General features: G+C 38.6%; 1 protein-coding gene across 2 annotated transcripts in view; it reads left to right on the top strand.

Moving 5' to 3' along the window:
- HBS1L (HBS1 like translational GTPase) overlaps nucleotides 1–17,576 on the top strand; it is a 52,544-nt gene that overhangs the window by 30,868 nt on the left and 4,100 nt on the right. For both annotated transcript variants that reach the window (XM_081943237.1, XM_081943239.1), the window contains 11 exons: nucleotides 2,302–2,410; nucleotides 6,132–6,391; nucleotides 6,508–6,673; nucleotides 7,722–7,839; nucleotides 8,196–8,342; nucleotides 9,045–9,119; nucleotides 10,697–10,814; nucleotides 10,932–11,000; nucleotides 14,136–14,240; nucleotides 15,652–15,742; nucleotides 17,416–17,524. In XM_081943237.1, coding sequence (XP_081799363.1) covers nucleotides 2,302–2,410; nucleotides 6,132–6,391; nucleotides 6,508–6,673; nucleotides 7,722–7,839; nucleotides 8,196–8,342; nucleotides 9,045–9,119; nucleotides 10,697–10,814; nucleotides 10,932–11,000; nucleotides 14,136–14,240; nucleotides 15,652–15,742; nucleotides 17,416–17,524 — 1,367 coding nt within the window. The remainder of the gene's footprint in view (nucleotides 1–2,301; nucleotides 2,411–6,131; nucleotides 6,392–6,507; nucleotides 6,674–7,721; nucleotides 7,840–8,195; nucleotides 8,343–9,044; nucleotides 9,120–10,696; nucleotides 10,815–10,931; nucleotides 11,001–14,135; nucleotides 14,241–15,651; nucleotides 15,743–17,415; nucleotides 17,525–17,576) is intronic.

Here is a 17,576-nt window from a genome sequence, read left to right as displayed (position 1 = left end):
GAGCTCTGTTTTCTCTGGTAGGGGATTTCAGGAGGCCGTCCCAGCTGACAACAGAGCTCTGGAGCCCGTTTTTGCTGGCAGAGCGCTTGGGCCACTATAGGCGCCTCTGACAAAAGTGACATCTAGCTGACGATAGCTTCCATAATTATTCTCTTGTTGAAGTGTTCAGTTTTGGAGATTAACCTGGTTCCTTCAAAATTAATTTCATGTCTTGTAGCTTTAAGGTGCTGGAAAAGGGAGGAAGTTTTTTCTTTTTTTCTTACTGCGTTCTTGTTTTCTGCGATGCGTGCATTTATGCTCCTGTTCGTTTGTCCTATGTATGTTGCAGGGCAGATTTTGCATGGTATTTCGTAGACTCCTTGGTTTTCTAGCTGGATTTTGTCTTTGGGGTTTCTTAAGATGTTGGCTATTTTTTGGTCAGTGTTGAAGGCTGTCTTGATATTGTGTTTGTGGAGAATTCTGCTCATTTTATCTGTGGTGCCTTTGTTGTAAGGGAGGAGGGTGATGCCGTTGTCCTGTTCTGTGTCTCGGTTTTTTGGGGGAGTCTCTTTGGATTAGGTTGGTAATTGTTTTTATTTGGAATCTGTTGGAGATTAATACGTTTGTGAGAGTGTAATTCAGTTTTCAGGTGGTCTTTGTCAGCTAGGCGTTTGGTTCTGGAGATGAGGGTCTTGGCTACAGAGTTGATCTGTGCAGACTGGTGATGGGATTGTGCGTTTAAGTAGCGGTTGGTGTGTGTTTTTTTCCAGTAGATGGTGTGTCCTAGGGAGCCATTGGGTTTTTTGTAGATTAGGACGTCCAGAAAAGGAAGTTGGTTGTTTGCTTCTATTTCCATAGTGAATTGTATTTTGGGGTGTAGGCTGTTGAGATGTGTAAGGAAGTTGTCCAGGTTTTCTTTCCCATGTAGCCAAATCATGAAAGTGTCATCAACATATCTAAGCCAGAGTTTGTGTTCAGATTTATCTAAGGCATTAGTTTCAAAATGTTCCATGTATAAGTTTGCGATGATGGGTGAGAGGGGTGATCCCATGGGTGCTCCTTCTATCTGTTTGTATCTTTGTCCATTATGGATGAAGTAAGTGTTGGTTAGGCAGTGGTTGGTCAGGTCCAGGATGTGTTTAGGGGTGGGTGGGTTCTGTTTGTTCTGGATAGCTGTCAAGGCTTCTTTTATAGTCACTTGGGTGACTAACAGGAGAATAAATGCACGCATCACAGAACACAAAAATGCAGTAAGAAAAAAAGAAAAAACTTCTTCCCTTTTCCAGCACCTTAAAGCTACAGGACACGAAATCAACTTTGAAGGAGCCAGGTTAATCTCCAAAACAGAGCACCTCCACAAGAGAATAATCATGGAAGCCATCGAAATAGAGAAACACCCCCACAGCATGAACAAACGTGATGATACCTCCCGCCTACCAAACATCTGGAAACCAGCCCTAGCCAACAAACGAACACCACCCACCACCCAAGCCGTTAAAATACAAAACAACAATGCACACACAACCTGCACCAATCAGCACCAATCTACCAATCATGATACAACCACACAACCAATCATTCCACTTACTGAAACAAAGCCACCACCCCATCCCCTCCCACCAAGACTTACAGAAAGACGGCAGCTCCGTTCCCATTTTAAGCCCACAGCTTGAAGATGGCAGGTGTGATCCTGCCGAAACGTTGCAAAGACAATCTCAACCTTACACGGGAAAAGACCCGAATACAACAAAACCAGCATATATAATAATTATGGAAGCTATTGAAATAAAATGAAATTCAGTGGTGAAAAGAGTAAGGTTCTACATTTAGGTAATAAAAATGAAATGCACAGGTACAGTATAGGTGATACCTTGCTCAGTAGTAGTAACTGTGAAAGGGATCTTGGAGTCCTAGTGGACAACCATTTAAATATGAGTGTGCAGCAGCTGCCAAAAAAGCCAACACAGTTCTAGGCTGCATCAACAGAGGGATAGAATCAAGATCACGTGAAGTGTTAATACCACTTTATAATGCCTTGGTAAGGCCACACTTGGAATACTGCATTCAGTTTTGATCACCACCATGTAGAAAAGATGTGGAGACTCTAGAAAGAGTGCAGAGAAGAGCAACAAAGATGATTAGGGGACTGGAGACTAAAACATATGAAGAACGGTTGCAGGAACTGGGTATGTCTAGTTTAATAGAAAGGATTTCTAAGAAGCTATTTTGTATTTTCTGTTTTCAACCTATTGTGCAGGCCAATCTAGATATCTACTCAGTTTGCTCTATTGTTATGGTTTTATTTTTTTCTCATTCTGCTAGGAAAAGTGAGAGATTCTCAAGCTCTCAGAACAGATTCTGACGTTGTGCCAAAAGTTACCAAAATGACCATATCTGGAAAGAAGCAAGCTACTGGCTTTGAAGTCCCAAGGTAAGCCCTTATTCCCCTCAAAATACATTTTTGCTAGCTTTTTTTTTTCCAAATAGTGAACCTCTATTGACTTTTGTTTTGTTCTGCTTTTTGGTAAAGATTTATTATTATATATGCTTATATGCATATATAAATGGCATGGCTTCTTGTTTCATTTGTTTAAGTTGACATAAAAGACATCTTGCATTTGTGAAATTTTTTTTAAAAAAACTTTCACTGCATATTGTAGGTAGAACAACAATGTCATTTTAAAATAACTTTCCTTAGATTGCAAGTTTATTCTGAGGTGAATTCAGATTAGAGCATTGTAAATTAAATTATTTTAATTTATGTGAAATGCAATCAATTCAGAAAAGAGAGGGAAGAGATTTGGGTCATTCTTCAATGCCCATGTTCTATACCACATTGTATAATATATGTTATCTGTACAGTATAATATATGTTCCTTTTAACTGATGGACCAGTATCTACTTTACTACATCTTATTTATTACCGTGTTCCCCCCAAAATACTACATGTCCTCAATACAGCCATGCCACATTTTTCTGGTGGGCAAAAATATAAGTCCCCCCCCACATATAAGCTCCCTGGACAACCCCCCACCTCCGGCCAGGAAGAGCGCCGCTCACCAAACTAGCAGTATCCCGAAGGTACCAAGCCGCGGGAACCTGGGGGGAGGCAAAGGTGTTTGTGTTGCTTGGCGCCTTCGGGATACCACTAGGTTGGTGAGCAGCGCTGTGCCCAGCTGAAGAGGGGGGTTGCCGGGAGGCTGCTCTCTTGTGAGCAGGCTCCCAAAGAGCTGGGCACAGCCTCATGGGCGAATGACTGTGTTGCACTGTCGCAGCAGCTCAACACAACAGCCATGAAGCAACCACGCTCATGAGCAGCCACCTGGCAAACCCCCTTTGCAGCCGGGCACAGAGCCATTCACTGACCTAGGGGCATCACCAAGCCACATTAGCGCCTGTTCGCCACCACCTGGCTCTCGTGGCTTGGAGCCTTCCAAATGCCAGTGAATGGCGCTCTGCACGGCTGGAGAGGAGGGTTGCATGAGCGGCTGTTCCGCTCTCACTCACCACCTCCCAATGCATGGCTCAGTTCTCATTACGGAGCCAGGGCACCACCACCACCATCCCAGCCTGGCTTTTTCCACGGCTTCCAACCCGAGTCTTTTGGCAGTGGCTGCTCTAGACACATGCTCTATGGTTGTACGCTCTGCAGGCAGCTGGCCCACAACAATAGAGCGTGTGTCCAGAGTGGCCACTGCTGAAAGACTCGGGTTGGACGCCGCGGAAAAAGCCAGGCTGGGATGGCAGTGGAGGTGCCCTGGCTCCATAATGAGGGCTGGGCCATGCATCGTGAGCCTGGGAGGTGGGTGAGCGAGAGCGGAACAGCCGCTCACACAACCCCCCTCTCCAGCCGTGCAGAGCGCCATTCACTGGCATTTGGAAGGCGCCAAGCCGCAGGAGCCGGGTGGCAGCGAACAGGTGCTCACGTGGCTTGGCGATACCCCTAGGTCAGTGAATGGCGCTGTGCCCGGCTGCAAAGGGGGTTTGCCGGGTGGCTGCTCATGAGCGTGGTCGCTTCAAGGCTGTTGTGTTGCGCTGCTGCGACAGCGCAACACAGCCATTCGCCCATGAGGCTTTGTCCGGCTCTTTGGGAGCCCGCTCGCAAGAGAGCAGCCACCCGGCAACCCCAAAACAATAAACCCTCCCCCCATAATAAAGCCCAAGTCATACTTTGTAGGTTAAAAGAAAATAAGACCCTGATATTTTGGGGGAAACACGGTATGTCTTATTTTCTTGTAGATAACTATTCCATCTACATGTAGTACGTTGTTTAAGAATTTGATAGACAACCTGTGCCGGTGTGTTTACAAATGGAGAAAATGTGTATTGTTCTTGGCATGGAAGAAACAAAATGTAGCTTGAAGTTCAGCTGAACAGTTTCAGGCAAGGTTGTAATGTAGTTGAACAGAATCCTGAAACATTTAGGTCGTTCTAAATGTTAGTTAAAATAAACATGAAAGAGTTTAATGGAATGAGTAGGACAGGGCTGTCGCACCTCACCCCTTTTTTCTCTCCTCTGTGGCATGCGCATCTGCTTTTCTGATCTCTTTTCTTCTTTCTCCCCCTTTCTTCCCTTTAATTTTATGCCACCATTGCTTCTCCTGTGCTTCTGTTCAACCACACCTTATTTGTTGGCCTCACTATCGTCCCACCTCTTCCTTTCAGACCAATCTGGGCTTAGACTGGACATGGCCTGTCCACAATCTGCTGTTCTATTGAGTTCTGTTCTGCACTTAATCCAGTTTTTACTATTGGGATAGCAAAGTAGAGAGTTACATATTATTGTTAAATGTAACTTTAAATTAAAGCTTATCGTGAGAGAAAGACAAAATGTTTAGTGAAGAGAAAGTTCTAATTCATACATCAACAAAAATCTCCTTATATTCGATACCAGCAAGTAGTATAGAAGGAAGGAAAACTGTGTATTTTAAAGGCCTCACTGACAGAAACAACCGGATAGAAACATTAATTTGTTCCAGAATAAAAAAATGAAAATAAAGGAAAAAAGCTCCAGGATTTCTTAATGTATCATGTGAACAATATGCCATCAACTGCTAATTCCTATTGTAGGTCTGAATATCATTGGGTTCCTGCTTCACAAAAAGCAGCACCATTTCATATTTTGACTAGTTAATTGAAGCTGCAACATAGCTGCACATTTTCGCCTGCTTGAAACTTGCCTTCTGTGTTGGTCTCCTACATTCTTGGAAAAAATACAAGACTAAATGAAGCTTAGTTATTCTATACGTATTTAAAATGCACATTTTAAAATCAGAATATATAACCAGACTAATTTAACACAGAGATTTTGTGCCATAGAGGTTAAGGTGAAGAGATCCTGAATATGTTTTCTTGTTTTCTAAATTTAAAACCTGGATTAAAGGACTTTAATGACAATGTAAGACAAAAGTAAAACTTAACTTCCCAACGAGGCAGATTTTTAGCTTTAAAGCATGATATTTTTTTTTATATTTCTACTTATAATTAGTATTTACAACAACTATAAGTATGCTACCTAATTGTAATTCCACTATAGCACACATATTTTCTAAAGTGTCCCACCATATATACTGAAATAACATATAGTATTATTTCAAGTTTGAAACAATAATACATTTTAGAATTGCTCCTTGCTCCACACCTTGGAATATAAGAAATGTCTGGTTGAGATGAATGAGAACTCCATGTGGGCTGTCCCCATAAGGCTTGTCCCTTCAGAAGCAGCTCTTTATAACTCATTACAGTAACATAATTAATGCATGATAATCTTTCATCTTTCCTGTTCATCTTTCCTAAGACTGCATCTCAAGACAAGAAACTTAGTGGGTAAATGGTGGAAGACGTTTATCAAATAATAATTTAGTATGGTTAGAATAATTTTGTATGCTATCTGAATGCTTTTTGTAGCGGCAAGGGGAAAAACGCCCACATAATTCTGCCTTTTATTTGAAGCTTAGTAAAGCAATAGAGTAATGCATTTTTTCGCCATAATTCCATATATAGAACAACTTACCAAATATTTACACAGTGGTTAATTCACTGTCATTGTTTTTTCTTCCATCTGAGATTATAAATACATATATAGATCATTTTATTTTGATCTGTAGTCTTTTGAAATGCGCATTCTCACATTCATTCTCTGCTTTTTGTAGTGCAAATGTAGAAGAGAATGGACATAATGCATTTATGCCACAAAAAGGATTCTCTGCTGGAGATACCATTGGAAATATGGGGATAGCTGAGATACTACCTAAGTCAACTTTTCCCTCCCAGACCATTCAAGTGTCAGAAGACTCATCAGTGGTACCAACTCCTGTGAAGAAGTCTGCAAAATCCAAACAACAATTAGATATAAAAGCTGAGTTGGAGAAGAGACAAGGAGGAAAACATTTGCTTAACCTTGTAGTAATAGGTATATTTATTTTGGTGCAAAAATGAAAAAAATATATGTAGTTCCTCTTTTCAGTTACAGGCGTAGAACGTCTTCTAAAATAAATTAATCAGTGGTAATGTGGTGTTTCTTTTTAGGACATGTTGATGCAGGAAAAAGTACTTTAATGGGTCATTTGTTGTATCTTCTGGGTAATGTGAACAAGCGAACAATGCACAAATACGAGCAAGAATCAAAGAAAGCTGGAAAAGCATCATTTGCTTATGCATGGGTTTTAGATGAAACAGGGGAAGAGAGAGAAAGGTGAGAAAAACTAACCTTTTACATGAAAATTGGCTGTGGTAGCAGTGGTAACAGCAAAGTTGTTTTTGAGGTTTCTGTGTACTGTGTACTCAGAATATATATATAATCATATATGATTAAACTGTCTAATTCTGATATAAAGCTATGGTTTTTACAAGAAACGCACTACACATAATTTTAAGGTAGTATTTATGCCTCCAGGAAATTTTATTTTACTAAGAGACCCCAGAGTAGATCCAGATACAATTAGAAAAAATATTATTTGGCTATTGGTACCAGATTACTTCTGGAAATATTTGAATCTCCATTGCAGAATTAGAAATGAATTGCGGAAAGTGATACTTGGGTTAAAAGTCCCTTGGGTAGTGGTAACTTGTTCATATAATGTAGCATGTAGGCTAATATGGTAGATCAATGAATATTTATTCATATCAAAATTATAATTGGTTTTATGATATCATATGCTCTTACCCCTAACCATAATCACTTATTGGTCCAACTTTCCGAACATAGCTATATCATGTAATTTTGATTTTAAATATGATGGTTGAATGCCCTTACTATCACTTCAATAATATTTGTATTTTTTTATTTACTCTCCTGTTTTAACTCTCACATTGTGTGGGATATTGTTGACACTAGTTGTTCAAGAAGATGTGAATATATGAAAGACTAGAAACCTCTTACAGACTTTTCGCTGAAAATGGGAAAAAATGAACTGGTGATTTATAGATTTAAAAAAGCTGAATATGGGAAGCAGTGTGTTAACATGTAACTTTGAAGAAGAAGGCGAGATACTAAGATTGGAATTTGCTTCTTTATATTTTCTTTCTTTCTTTCTTTCTTTCTTTCTTTCTTTCTTTCTTTCTTTCTTACTTTTCATATTTTTCATATTTTTTCTTTCTTTTAATTTTACTTTATATCATTTCATTTTATTTCTATGAAAATCTATAATAAAAGTTATCTATAGAAAAAGAAGATAGGGTATACAGATTGATTTTAAATATTATTATAAAGGATCCATTGTATGCCTTTTCATTATTTGTAGGGGAGTGACAATGGATGTAGGTATGACGAAATTTGAGACAAAAACAAAAATTATTATACTAATGGATGCTCCTGGCCATAAAGACTTCATTCCAAATATGATCACAGGAGCTGCCCAGGTAAAGCCTTTCCTAGTATCATCTGTCGTACATAAAGCACTTTTAGATTGAATTGTAGTATTCACTGGCAGTTTGATTTTCCCATATTGTACATACCACAACATGGATGCAAATTATATTGTAACAATCAGAGGAAATAAATTATTCTTAAAACATTACTGGATAATGTTATTTTTGCATATTATAACTCTATCAACAAAATGAGAAATGTTGTGTTTCATTTGAAGTGATTTAAGTAAGCCTATCTTTATGATAAGGCAACAATAAGAAAAAGGCAAAAGCATTTTAGATGTATCTAGACTTTCTATGATTAACCTGTACCCAAGAAATACAACTAATCAAATGGGTTTCCTTAGGCTGATGTGGCTGTATTAGTGGTAGATGCCAGCAGAGGAGAATTTGAAGCTGGTTTTGAGACTGGTGGACAGACACGAGAACATGGTCTTTTAGTTCGATCATTGGGAGTAACACAGCTAGCAGTTGCAGTCAATAAAATGGATCAGGTATTGCCTTTTTTTTTTAAAAAAAAACTTCATATATATATAGGCTTATTTTTATCAATGAGCATGAAGAGAACAGAGAGAGGAAGAGAAATATTTTAGATAATATTCACTTTGAAGTTAATCTGTAGTATCTTTTGAAAAAAGATAGCTAAAACCTAAAATAGAAGAAAATGGTGTAAGCAGATATATTAATAAAGTATTTGCTTGCGTTTCCTGTTAAATGATAGATCAGGCACACCGATGCTAGCCTGTTAATTTCTTCAGTGTGCTTAGTTTTTTTGCTTTGTTATACTATTATTAATCCAATACTTTTAAAAGTAAGAATTAAAATATAATTCTTAAATTTTGCTTTGTTATGAGACATTGCTTAATATAGTTAACCTCCTAGAACACTAATCATACTGTGTTATTATATAGATGCAATTAATAGCATTTCTTAAGAAATGTTAAGTCCACTTCACATCCATTTTTAATTGAACTGGTACTTGAATATATTTTAAATTGTTAACACATCAGATTTTCTACTATATTGCCATTTTCATTTGATAAAGGAAAGCAGCAAGGGAGAAGTTCTTAATGATAGTGATATTTCTTGGTTAATAAAATATTATTTTCATTATCTTTTCATTTCATTTTTCAACTCATAGAGTAATGTCCAAATATGTTTCTATTCCTTAGTAAAATATCATGTTTATATTATAGGTCAATTGGCAACAGGAACGATTTCAGGAAATTGTTAATAAACTTGGACACTTCCTTAAGCAAGCTGGCTTTAAGGTAAACAAAAGGTTATAAAAGAAAATAAAAAATAAACGCTTAAGTAAAACATGGAATACAAAAAATAAAAATGTAAATACATGCAATATCATGTTAAGAATTCTTAGATGACAATTAAGAACCTGGTAAAAAAGAGTCAGTTTGGTCTAGTGGTTAAGGCACCAGGATAGAAATGTGAAGACTATGAGTTCTAATCCTGCCTTAGGCATGAAAGCCAACTGAATGACTTTGGGCCACTCAAAGAAAATAGAGGAGGAAGATATGTTCACTGCCTTGAGTTATTTGTAAAAATAATAAAGGTGGAATGCAAATATAAACAAACAAACAAACAAATAAATAAATACTGCATTTTTCAGAGTATAAGACGCACCCTTTTCCCTCAAAAAAGAGGCTTAAAATCTGGGTGCATCTTATACACTGAACACAGCATTATTTTGCTTCCTGAAACCCCACTCCTTCACCAAAATGGCTGTGCAGAACTTGTAGGAAGCTTTCAGAAAGCTCCTGGGGGCTGGGGAGGGCAGAAATGAGCAAAAAATGGGCCATTTTTTGCTCAACTTTGCACCCCCCCCCCAGCCCAGGAGCACTCTGCAAGCTTCCTAATACCCTTTTTTTGACGGAAAATGGGCCGTTTTTTGCTCGTTTTTGCCCCCCCCGAGCCCTCAGGAACACTCTATAAGCCTCCTAAGGGCTATTCATGCCCTTTTTTTGAAAAAAAAACCAGACCCGTTTTCGCAAGGTTTGCAGAGTGCAAAAACTTTTTTTTTAAAAAAATTGCCTCTTCAAAACCTTGCTGCCTCTTATATTCTGGTGCATCTTATACTCTGAAAAATATGGTAAATACCTAAGAAGGTTGTTAATGGGAGAAGTGTCCCCTTAGATAGACAGGTCTGATTCAAAAATTTTGCGCACACTGAACTGGCAGTCTGGCCAGCAGCAACCCACCCCTGGACAAGATGAAGCCTACAGCCATCTGGGGACAACAAAGGATTGATATTCCCAAATACCATCTTCTGGTCATGTCCTAATATGAAAGACAAGAGCAACTACAAATCAGTTCTTTCAAAATCAGATTGTTGTAAAAGTTATAATGACTGAGGGTACTGAAAGTTGCCATGATGTTTTTGAGAACTGGGTGAGCTATACTCCTCTATTCCATTTCCCAGCATGGATTGTGCCTTATGATTATAATCTATGGTGGCTGCATGATCCAAATAAAAGTTTCATTTGCTTTCAAAAATTGCTCCAGATCACCTTTCAGAAATTTTATCAGTCAGGACAAAAATGCCTTTGGTACAAGCACACAAACGATAATGCTGAAACTTTAGCAGAATATGATGCACTCAACAGTGCAAGAAACAGTAATTTGAATGATTTCTACAGCTCGATTGCTTTTTTAAATGGTCTTAGTTGTCTCTAAATTTAAAACAGTTATCAATTAACTTTATTATATGAAATTTTAAAAACTTTTTCCTGAAAAAGCAATTGTGCTTAATTTGAATTTCAGATGCTTGCATTTCATAATATATAGTTAATTATTAGTTTTGCATTGCAAAATAAACATTTAATTCAATTAGGAATCAGATGTAGCTTACATCCCTACCAGTGGACTTGGCGGTGAAAATCTTGTTACAAAAAGTCAAACAAGTGAATTGGCAAAATGGTACACAGGAAAATGTTTGCTGGAACAAATTGGTAAGTATATACATCTTTGAAGATTTGAAAATTGTTGCAAACACAGTACCAATAAGCCATATTACATTCAAGTAAAATATATGTCTGTTAACACAATATATATTGATTTATTTACAGATTCTTTCAAGCCACCTCAAAGATCAATTGATAAACCATTCAGATTATGTGCATCAGATGTTTTTAAAGGTATGTAGTAAAGTCTTCCCAAATGGGTTTACAAAAGAGGTTTGTTAAAGTTTGGATAAATCTTGTATGAAGGGGCAAAAAGGAATGAAAAAAACAAGTTGTATATTATTTGAATGGACTAAAATTGTTAGAAGAAAAAGGAAGGAATATAAAATTGGTTTGTTTGATCAAGGTTAAAATAGATTTGTCCTTCCTTCCTTCCTTCCTTCCTTCCTTCCTTCCTTCCTTCCTTCCTTCCTTCCTTCCTTCCTTCCTTCCTTCCTTCCTTTTAATTCATATTAGACTTTACTATTGCAATTATAATCTTTAATAAAAATATTTTAGAAGTCTCACCAAATGTTTTTTGTAAACAATTTACTGGAGTTGTGTAAAGTATCTGAAACAAGTGTTTCACAAAAAGCATGTTAGAAAGTGCTTCTCTTTAAACCATTTACGCAACAATATTCTTTGCAAGATTTTGCAGCTATTTCAAAATCTGTCCCTGATTATCTGTTCATGGAAGCACAGGGTGTTCCTTGGAATGTTCTATTCATATAGAGATATATTTTGCACATCCCTAGAGACATCTGGGGATAACTTTCAAATCAGCTGTCACACTTTACAAAGGACATAATTTTTTTAATCCTTGACTGATCATTTAGCCAGCAGGCATGCAATCCAGCTCTCTTTATAAAACTTGCATTTTTCTTTTTGTATAGCTAATCCCTAAAACTTTCTACGAACAATAAATTGGCTAGGGGATTCAGAGCTCATTTTGGTGTTTGTGATAGCAGCACAACATTATTTGCACACCATAAAAGTGCCATATATCTATTAACAATTTTTGGAATGATACTCCTTTGAAAAAAAAAATCTTTTCCCCAAACAATTTCACTATGCATAGAAAACAAACACACGTAAAAGTAATTTGGATCTTTTTGTCTTAATTCAGCAAGATTAATTCAGGTAGTCTTTGGGTTATGATGGCAGCTGGGACCAGAATTTCTGTTGCCAAATGATGCAGTTCCAAAGTGCACCATCACATGACAGTATCACTTAGCAACAGCAATTCCAGCAGTCCTCATTGCTGTTGTAACCGGAGGACTCCGTGGGTCATTTAAGTGAGGATTTCATGTGATCATGACTTCTGACTTCCTGCAGGCTTCCCCATTTACTTTGTGAGTAGGAAGTCAGCAGGCAAATCCTAATCATGAACTGTGCATGAACTGGATGATGATGTGACTGCAGGGAACTGTGATGGCTGGAACTCTTAAGAAATGGTCATAAGTACCGTTCGTTCCACACGATTGTAACTTTGGGTGGTTACTAAACAAATGGTCATAACCCAAGAAGTGCTTCTATAAACACGCTAAACCAAACTTGAAGAAATGAATAAATCTTTGAGTAGACTGGAAGCAGAAATTCCAGCATAGTAACTTTATTTCAAAATTGTTTACAATGTGCAAATTGTTTATGAATTGTTAAAGCAAATTGTCTCAAAGTAAATAATTTAGGTGTAATATTGGGGACTAAAAGTGTATTTCAAAGAGCCAAATGTATGTGTGTGTCTTTGAGTCAGCATTGACTTTTGTGACTGTCTGGACACAGGTCTTTGCATTTTTCTTGGCAAGATTTTGGCAGTGGTTTGCCATTGCCTGCTTTCCACTCCTGAAAGAGAATGACTGGCCCAGGTTTACCGAGCAGGCTTCATGACTAGGGTGGAATTAGAACTCCAGTCTCCTGTTTCTATCTAGCCTGAATGAAGCCTTAACCGTTACATCAGATTGGCTCTCAGAAGGCAAAGTGTTATTATTTTATTTTTTATTATTGAAAGTTTGAGATAAAATAAAACAGAACAGAACAAACTACAACCAGGATGGCGAACCTATGGCATGCATGCCATAGGTGGCACGTGGAGTCATTTGTCAGGGCATGTGAGGTGTTGCCCTGTCAGCTGGCCAGTGCGCATGTGCACGCTGGCCAGCTGAGTTCAGCCTTTTTTAAAGCCATTTTTCATCCTCCCCAGGCTCCAGAGGCTTTATAGGAGCCTGGGAAGGGCGAAAACAGCCCCCCCGCCTCCCCCGGAGGCTTCAGGAGCTTCCCTGAAGCCTCGGAGCGCAAAAAGCTGGTCCTATGGGCAAACCGGAAGTTCAGGAGTGGACTTCCGGTTTGCTCGTAGGGCCGGTTTAAGCCCTCCGGAGCTTTCAGAGGCCTTCTGGAGGCTTCTCTGAAGGCTCCGAAGGACAAAAAACAACCCAACGGACAAACCGGAAGTAGAGATGCTTTTATTCTTCCGGATCCTTCAGGGAAGCCTTCTGAAGGTCCCTGAAGGCTCTGGAGGATGAAAAGCGGCCATACGAGCAAACCGGAAGTGACTTCTGGTTTGCTTGTAGGGTTGTTTTTCGTCCTCCGGAGCCTTCAGGGAAGCCTCCTGATGATCCCTGAGGCTTCCCTGAAGGCTCTGGTGGACTAAAAATGGCCCAATGAGCAAACTGGAAGTGACTTCCGGTTTGCTCGTAGGGTTGTTTTTCGTCCTCCGGAACCTTCAGGGAAACCTCCAGAAGGCACCTGAAGGCTCCGGAGGGCTTAAACTGGCCATACGAGCAAACCGGAAGTCCGTTCCCGAACTTCCGGTTTGCACTCCGGAGGCTTCAGGGAAGCTCCTGAAGCCTCTGGAGGGTCTCCATAGGGGCGGGGGAAGCTGTTTTTGCCCTCCCCAGGCTCCTATAAATCCCCTGGGGAAGGTGAAAAAAGCACGCAAAAGATGGGAGGTCGTGCCTGTCATGCGCACATGCACACTGGGGTGTGTGTCGCGACTGCATTATGGGTGTGGCACGCCCACACACGACCCCCCTGCCCTCCCCCCACTTATGGCACACGAGCCAAAAAAGTTCGCCATCGCTGACCTACAATGAACCTCATCCCCTTCAGAGCCAATAAACATAGTTTGAAACAATGGAAGGAGGAGAGGGAGAGAAACATGTATAGCTAAGAACACAGGGGAAAAAATTCTGTAATCGGTGTTCAGTTTTCATTATAAAGCCAATCTGATTAAGTTTTGTTCTTTTGAAAACTAGACAAAGTTTTCTGAGTTAAAATCAATAGTATTACTTTATCTTCAGTTAATTTTCTCAAAACAAATATATTTTGTTCCAGATCAAGGATCAGGATTCTGTGTAACAGGTAAAATCGAAGCAGGATATGTCCAAGTTGGGGAACGACTCCTTGTCATGCCTCCTAATGAAACTTGCACTGTAAAAGGTATAGTATATGGATCGAAGGTTTTTTTCCTTGGATTACACAATAAAGAGTTTCAGAAATTGGTAACTAAAATTATCAAAAGCAAAACCTTATAGATAATCCTTGACATATGACCACTTTTGGGATTCGAATTTCTGCTACTAAGCGATGTCATACAACAAGACATAATGTGACAGCAATCCTGGCAGTTCTAGTTGCTGTCACTAATAAAGAACTGAGGGTTGTTAAGTGAATATGCACCCCAAGCCATCCTGGGCTTGGCCCCTCCAGCTCTGCACTCTGCCTTGTTGGATGGCAGGCAGTTCCAGAGCCACACATCTCTGGGGCTGCTTGTCATGCTCCAGGAAGCTGCAATTGTCCATCCCTCGCTCTCCTGCACTTGGAGACCCTACTGCCCTGGGCTTCACTGGCCCAACTGGCCTTTTCTGTGTTCTTGCTCCTATTGCTATTGATGCATGATTGGCCTAATATTTAAAGTCTTTTTAGATTGGTCTAAAATTTTTATAATGACATATAAAGGAAATAAATATTTTATGGTTATCTGTTTTCTGACTTTTTTCCCTGTGAGATACATAGGTTTTGCATTTGTATTTTTGTTTTTGTTTTTTGCATTTTTTACATTATATACTTAGTGTTTCTTAAAATTATAAGATTCTATCCTAATTCCTGGACAGAAATGTTTAAATGATATACATGATACTAGAATGAAGCATAACGTTATAATTCAGCTATCCATTAATAAATGTGCAAGATAAAAAACAGAGGTTTGTATACTAACTTACCGGTGTGCATAAAATAAATTAATTAAAATTGAGAAGACATAAAGAATGAGTCTCCAACCTTGGCAAAGTCTTAAAGTTGCCAAGGTTGGAGACCCCTGACATAGAGTTAGATCTGCTTGATTTTTTGTGTCTAGTTTAAAAATCCAGAGTTTATTCAGAAAGAAAGAAAAAAGGATCTAAAGATTTCTATATGAGATTTCATATTTGCATCTGATTATCTGTATATCACAGAAACTCTTCAATTATACTTTCAAATAATGAAGGGGGTTTTACAATACAATTTTGTAGTCTGCATTATACACATGTCCACACGAAAAGACACACAGAAATGTTTTCACTTATTTGTGAAAAAATGAAAGCAGATAACTCAGTCTAAAAAGCTGTGTTACACCCATAAAAGCCTAGTGCCGTGACTTGCAGAAAACCATGAATAAGCAAAATATTTATAGATAATAGAGGTACCTGAAAATAAAATGTTTCTCTGATTTTAGTCAAGAGTCTTTAATATCACTTCATTCATACTGAAAACTGAGGAATAGCAGTTGATGCAGCAGAATTGCAGAAACAGTTCTTTGTAGCTGTTAAACCAAAGTTGTTCACTATTTAGTACTGCTTTTACTCATTTCTAGGAATTGCTCTACATGAGCAGCCAGTGGATTGGGCTGCAGCTGGAGATCACATTAGTCTCACTTTGACTGGCATGGATATCATCAAAATCAAGTGAGTGCAAAATAGAGTTTGACTAAGCAACCGTTTATGTTTAACGTAACCTCTTATAACCGTCATCCCTGATCATGAATGGTTTATCAGATGCAGAAGAAGCATGTGGGAAGTTTACCTGCGTCTTTCCACCCGTAATGGTGCAGATTCACTAACTCTTGCAAAATGCCGTTTGAACTTGGCAGTGTTCTTCATCCTAATTAGATCTTGCCAGTTGTTTGACTACAAAAAACAAATGAGGAATACTTCACAATTCCCTACAGTATTCATCTTAATCTGCAGGAAATCGTATATAAAGTAACATACTCAAAAATACTTAAATAACACTGGTGTTTAAATTCTTTGCTGCTGAATAACAGTTACAGGCAAGTAAGGAATAGAAACACGACACTGCCACTGACTGAAATAAATAGGAGAACTGTGTGTATCTGTAATAAGGTGTTTCACTCAACAAGGTTTTGAGTGAAACACGTCCTCAGAGGTGCTTTGTGATGCAGCAGGGCTACTTTGCTTCTAAGAAGTAGAGAACAAGCTATTGTTTGTGGAGGACTCACTATATTTTGGTAAGCTTTATAGAAGAGATACCACTCACTCTTTCAAAACATTGGACAGGTGCAGGAGCTGATATCCTGCTCTGCCTCCTGCAGACTTCTTGCCAAAAAGTTTGGGAGAGGAGACTGGTCTGGAGGAGGTGAGCTGCTTTGACAAGTCGTATGGGGGATGTGCTGAACTCCATATCTGGCACAGCTTGATATTTGATAAACCATGATAGAGAATGTTTCTCTGCCTGCCATACCATGTCCCCATGTCATGCAGTCAATTTACATGTGAAGCCTCTTCTGACTATTGTATGAACTTGGTATGAAAGAGTCAGGGCTTTAAGCAGCTGCACAAATTCATTTTTAACCTCCATTCTTTCTCTTAGTTAATGCATGTTTTCTGTAATAATTATAAACTTAAGGGCACCCTTTGGTTCAGAGGAAACTAGCTGCCACATCAATTGATGTGATCATGTGACCTCCTTAGACTGATAATAGCATTGCATCATGGTATCATCACTCAAATACGGGTAGTCCTTGCTTATTGACCTCCTCATTTAGTGACTATTCAAAATTACAACAGTTTGTTGCAGTTGTCAATTTCTGTTTAATGACCATGGCACTTAGCAGCAGAGTTGCATGTCCCAATTGTGGTCACTAAGCGAGAACAACCTGTAAAGTACACTTACAAAGCAAAGTAACTGAATCTATCCTTTTCCACAAAAGTACAACAAGAATGTATTCTTGCCCCACTGTTATTTAATTTATGTATTAATGTCATGACTGATAATTTTGCTAAGGCAAAATTTCACCATCCCTTTCTTGCTCAACGCCCTGTCCCCATTCTTCTGTATGCTGATAGCATGGCCATTCTATCTGCAACATGTGTGCTGATGCTTTAAAACCTTGTTATTTTATTGCTTCAGGGAGCACTTTGAAATTAATTATTCTAAAGCAAATGTTAATGTTGACAGAGGGCAGTAGGAAGGGAAGATTCTTCCAACCTTGTTTTTTGTCATGGCCCATAAACTGGGCTAGCTGATGTATGTTATGGCATGTCATGGTATCATTAAAATATATAGCAAGAGTCATTATCAGTGTATATTTCATGTGTTACTCTGTTATCTCTTGCAGTGTTGGTTGTATATTTTGCTGTCCCAAGGAGCCAATTAAAACCTGCACACGCTTCAGAGCTCGTGTTCTTATCTTTAATATTGAAATACCCATCACCAAAGGATTTCCTGTGAGTGTAGAATTTGTTAGGGATTTCATTTATATTTTAAGTATTATTTTCC

The sequence above is a fragment of the Natrix helvetica genome (genome assembly GCF_964273705.1).
Source record: "Natrix helvetica genome assembly, chromosome: 2".
Lineage (NCBI taxonomy): Eukaryota > Metazoa > Chordata > Lepidosauria > Squamata > Natricidae > Natrix > Natrix helvetica.
The sequence above is the reverse complement of the archived record's forward strand: the minus strand, read 5'-3'. Positions and strand labels throughout refer to the sequence as shown.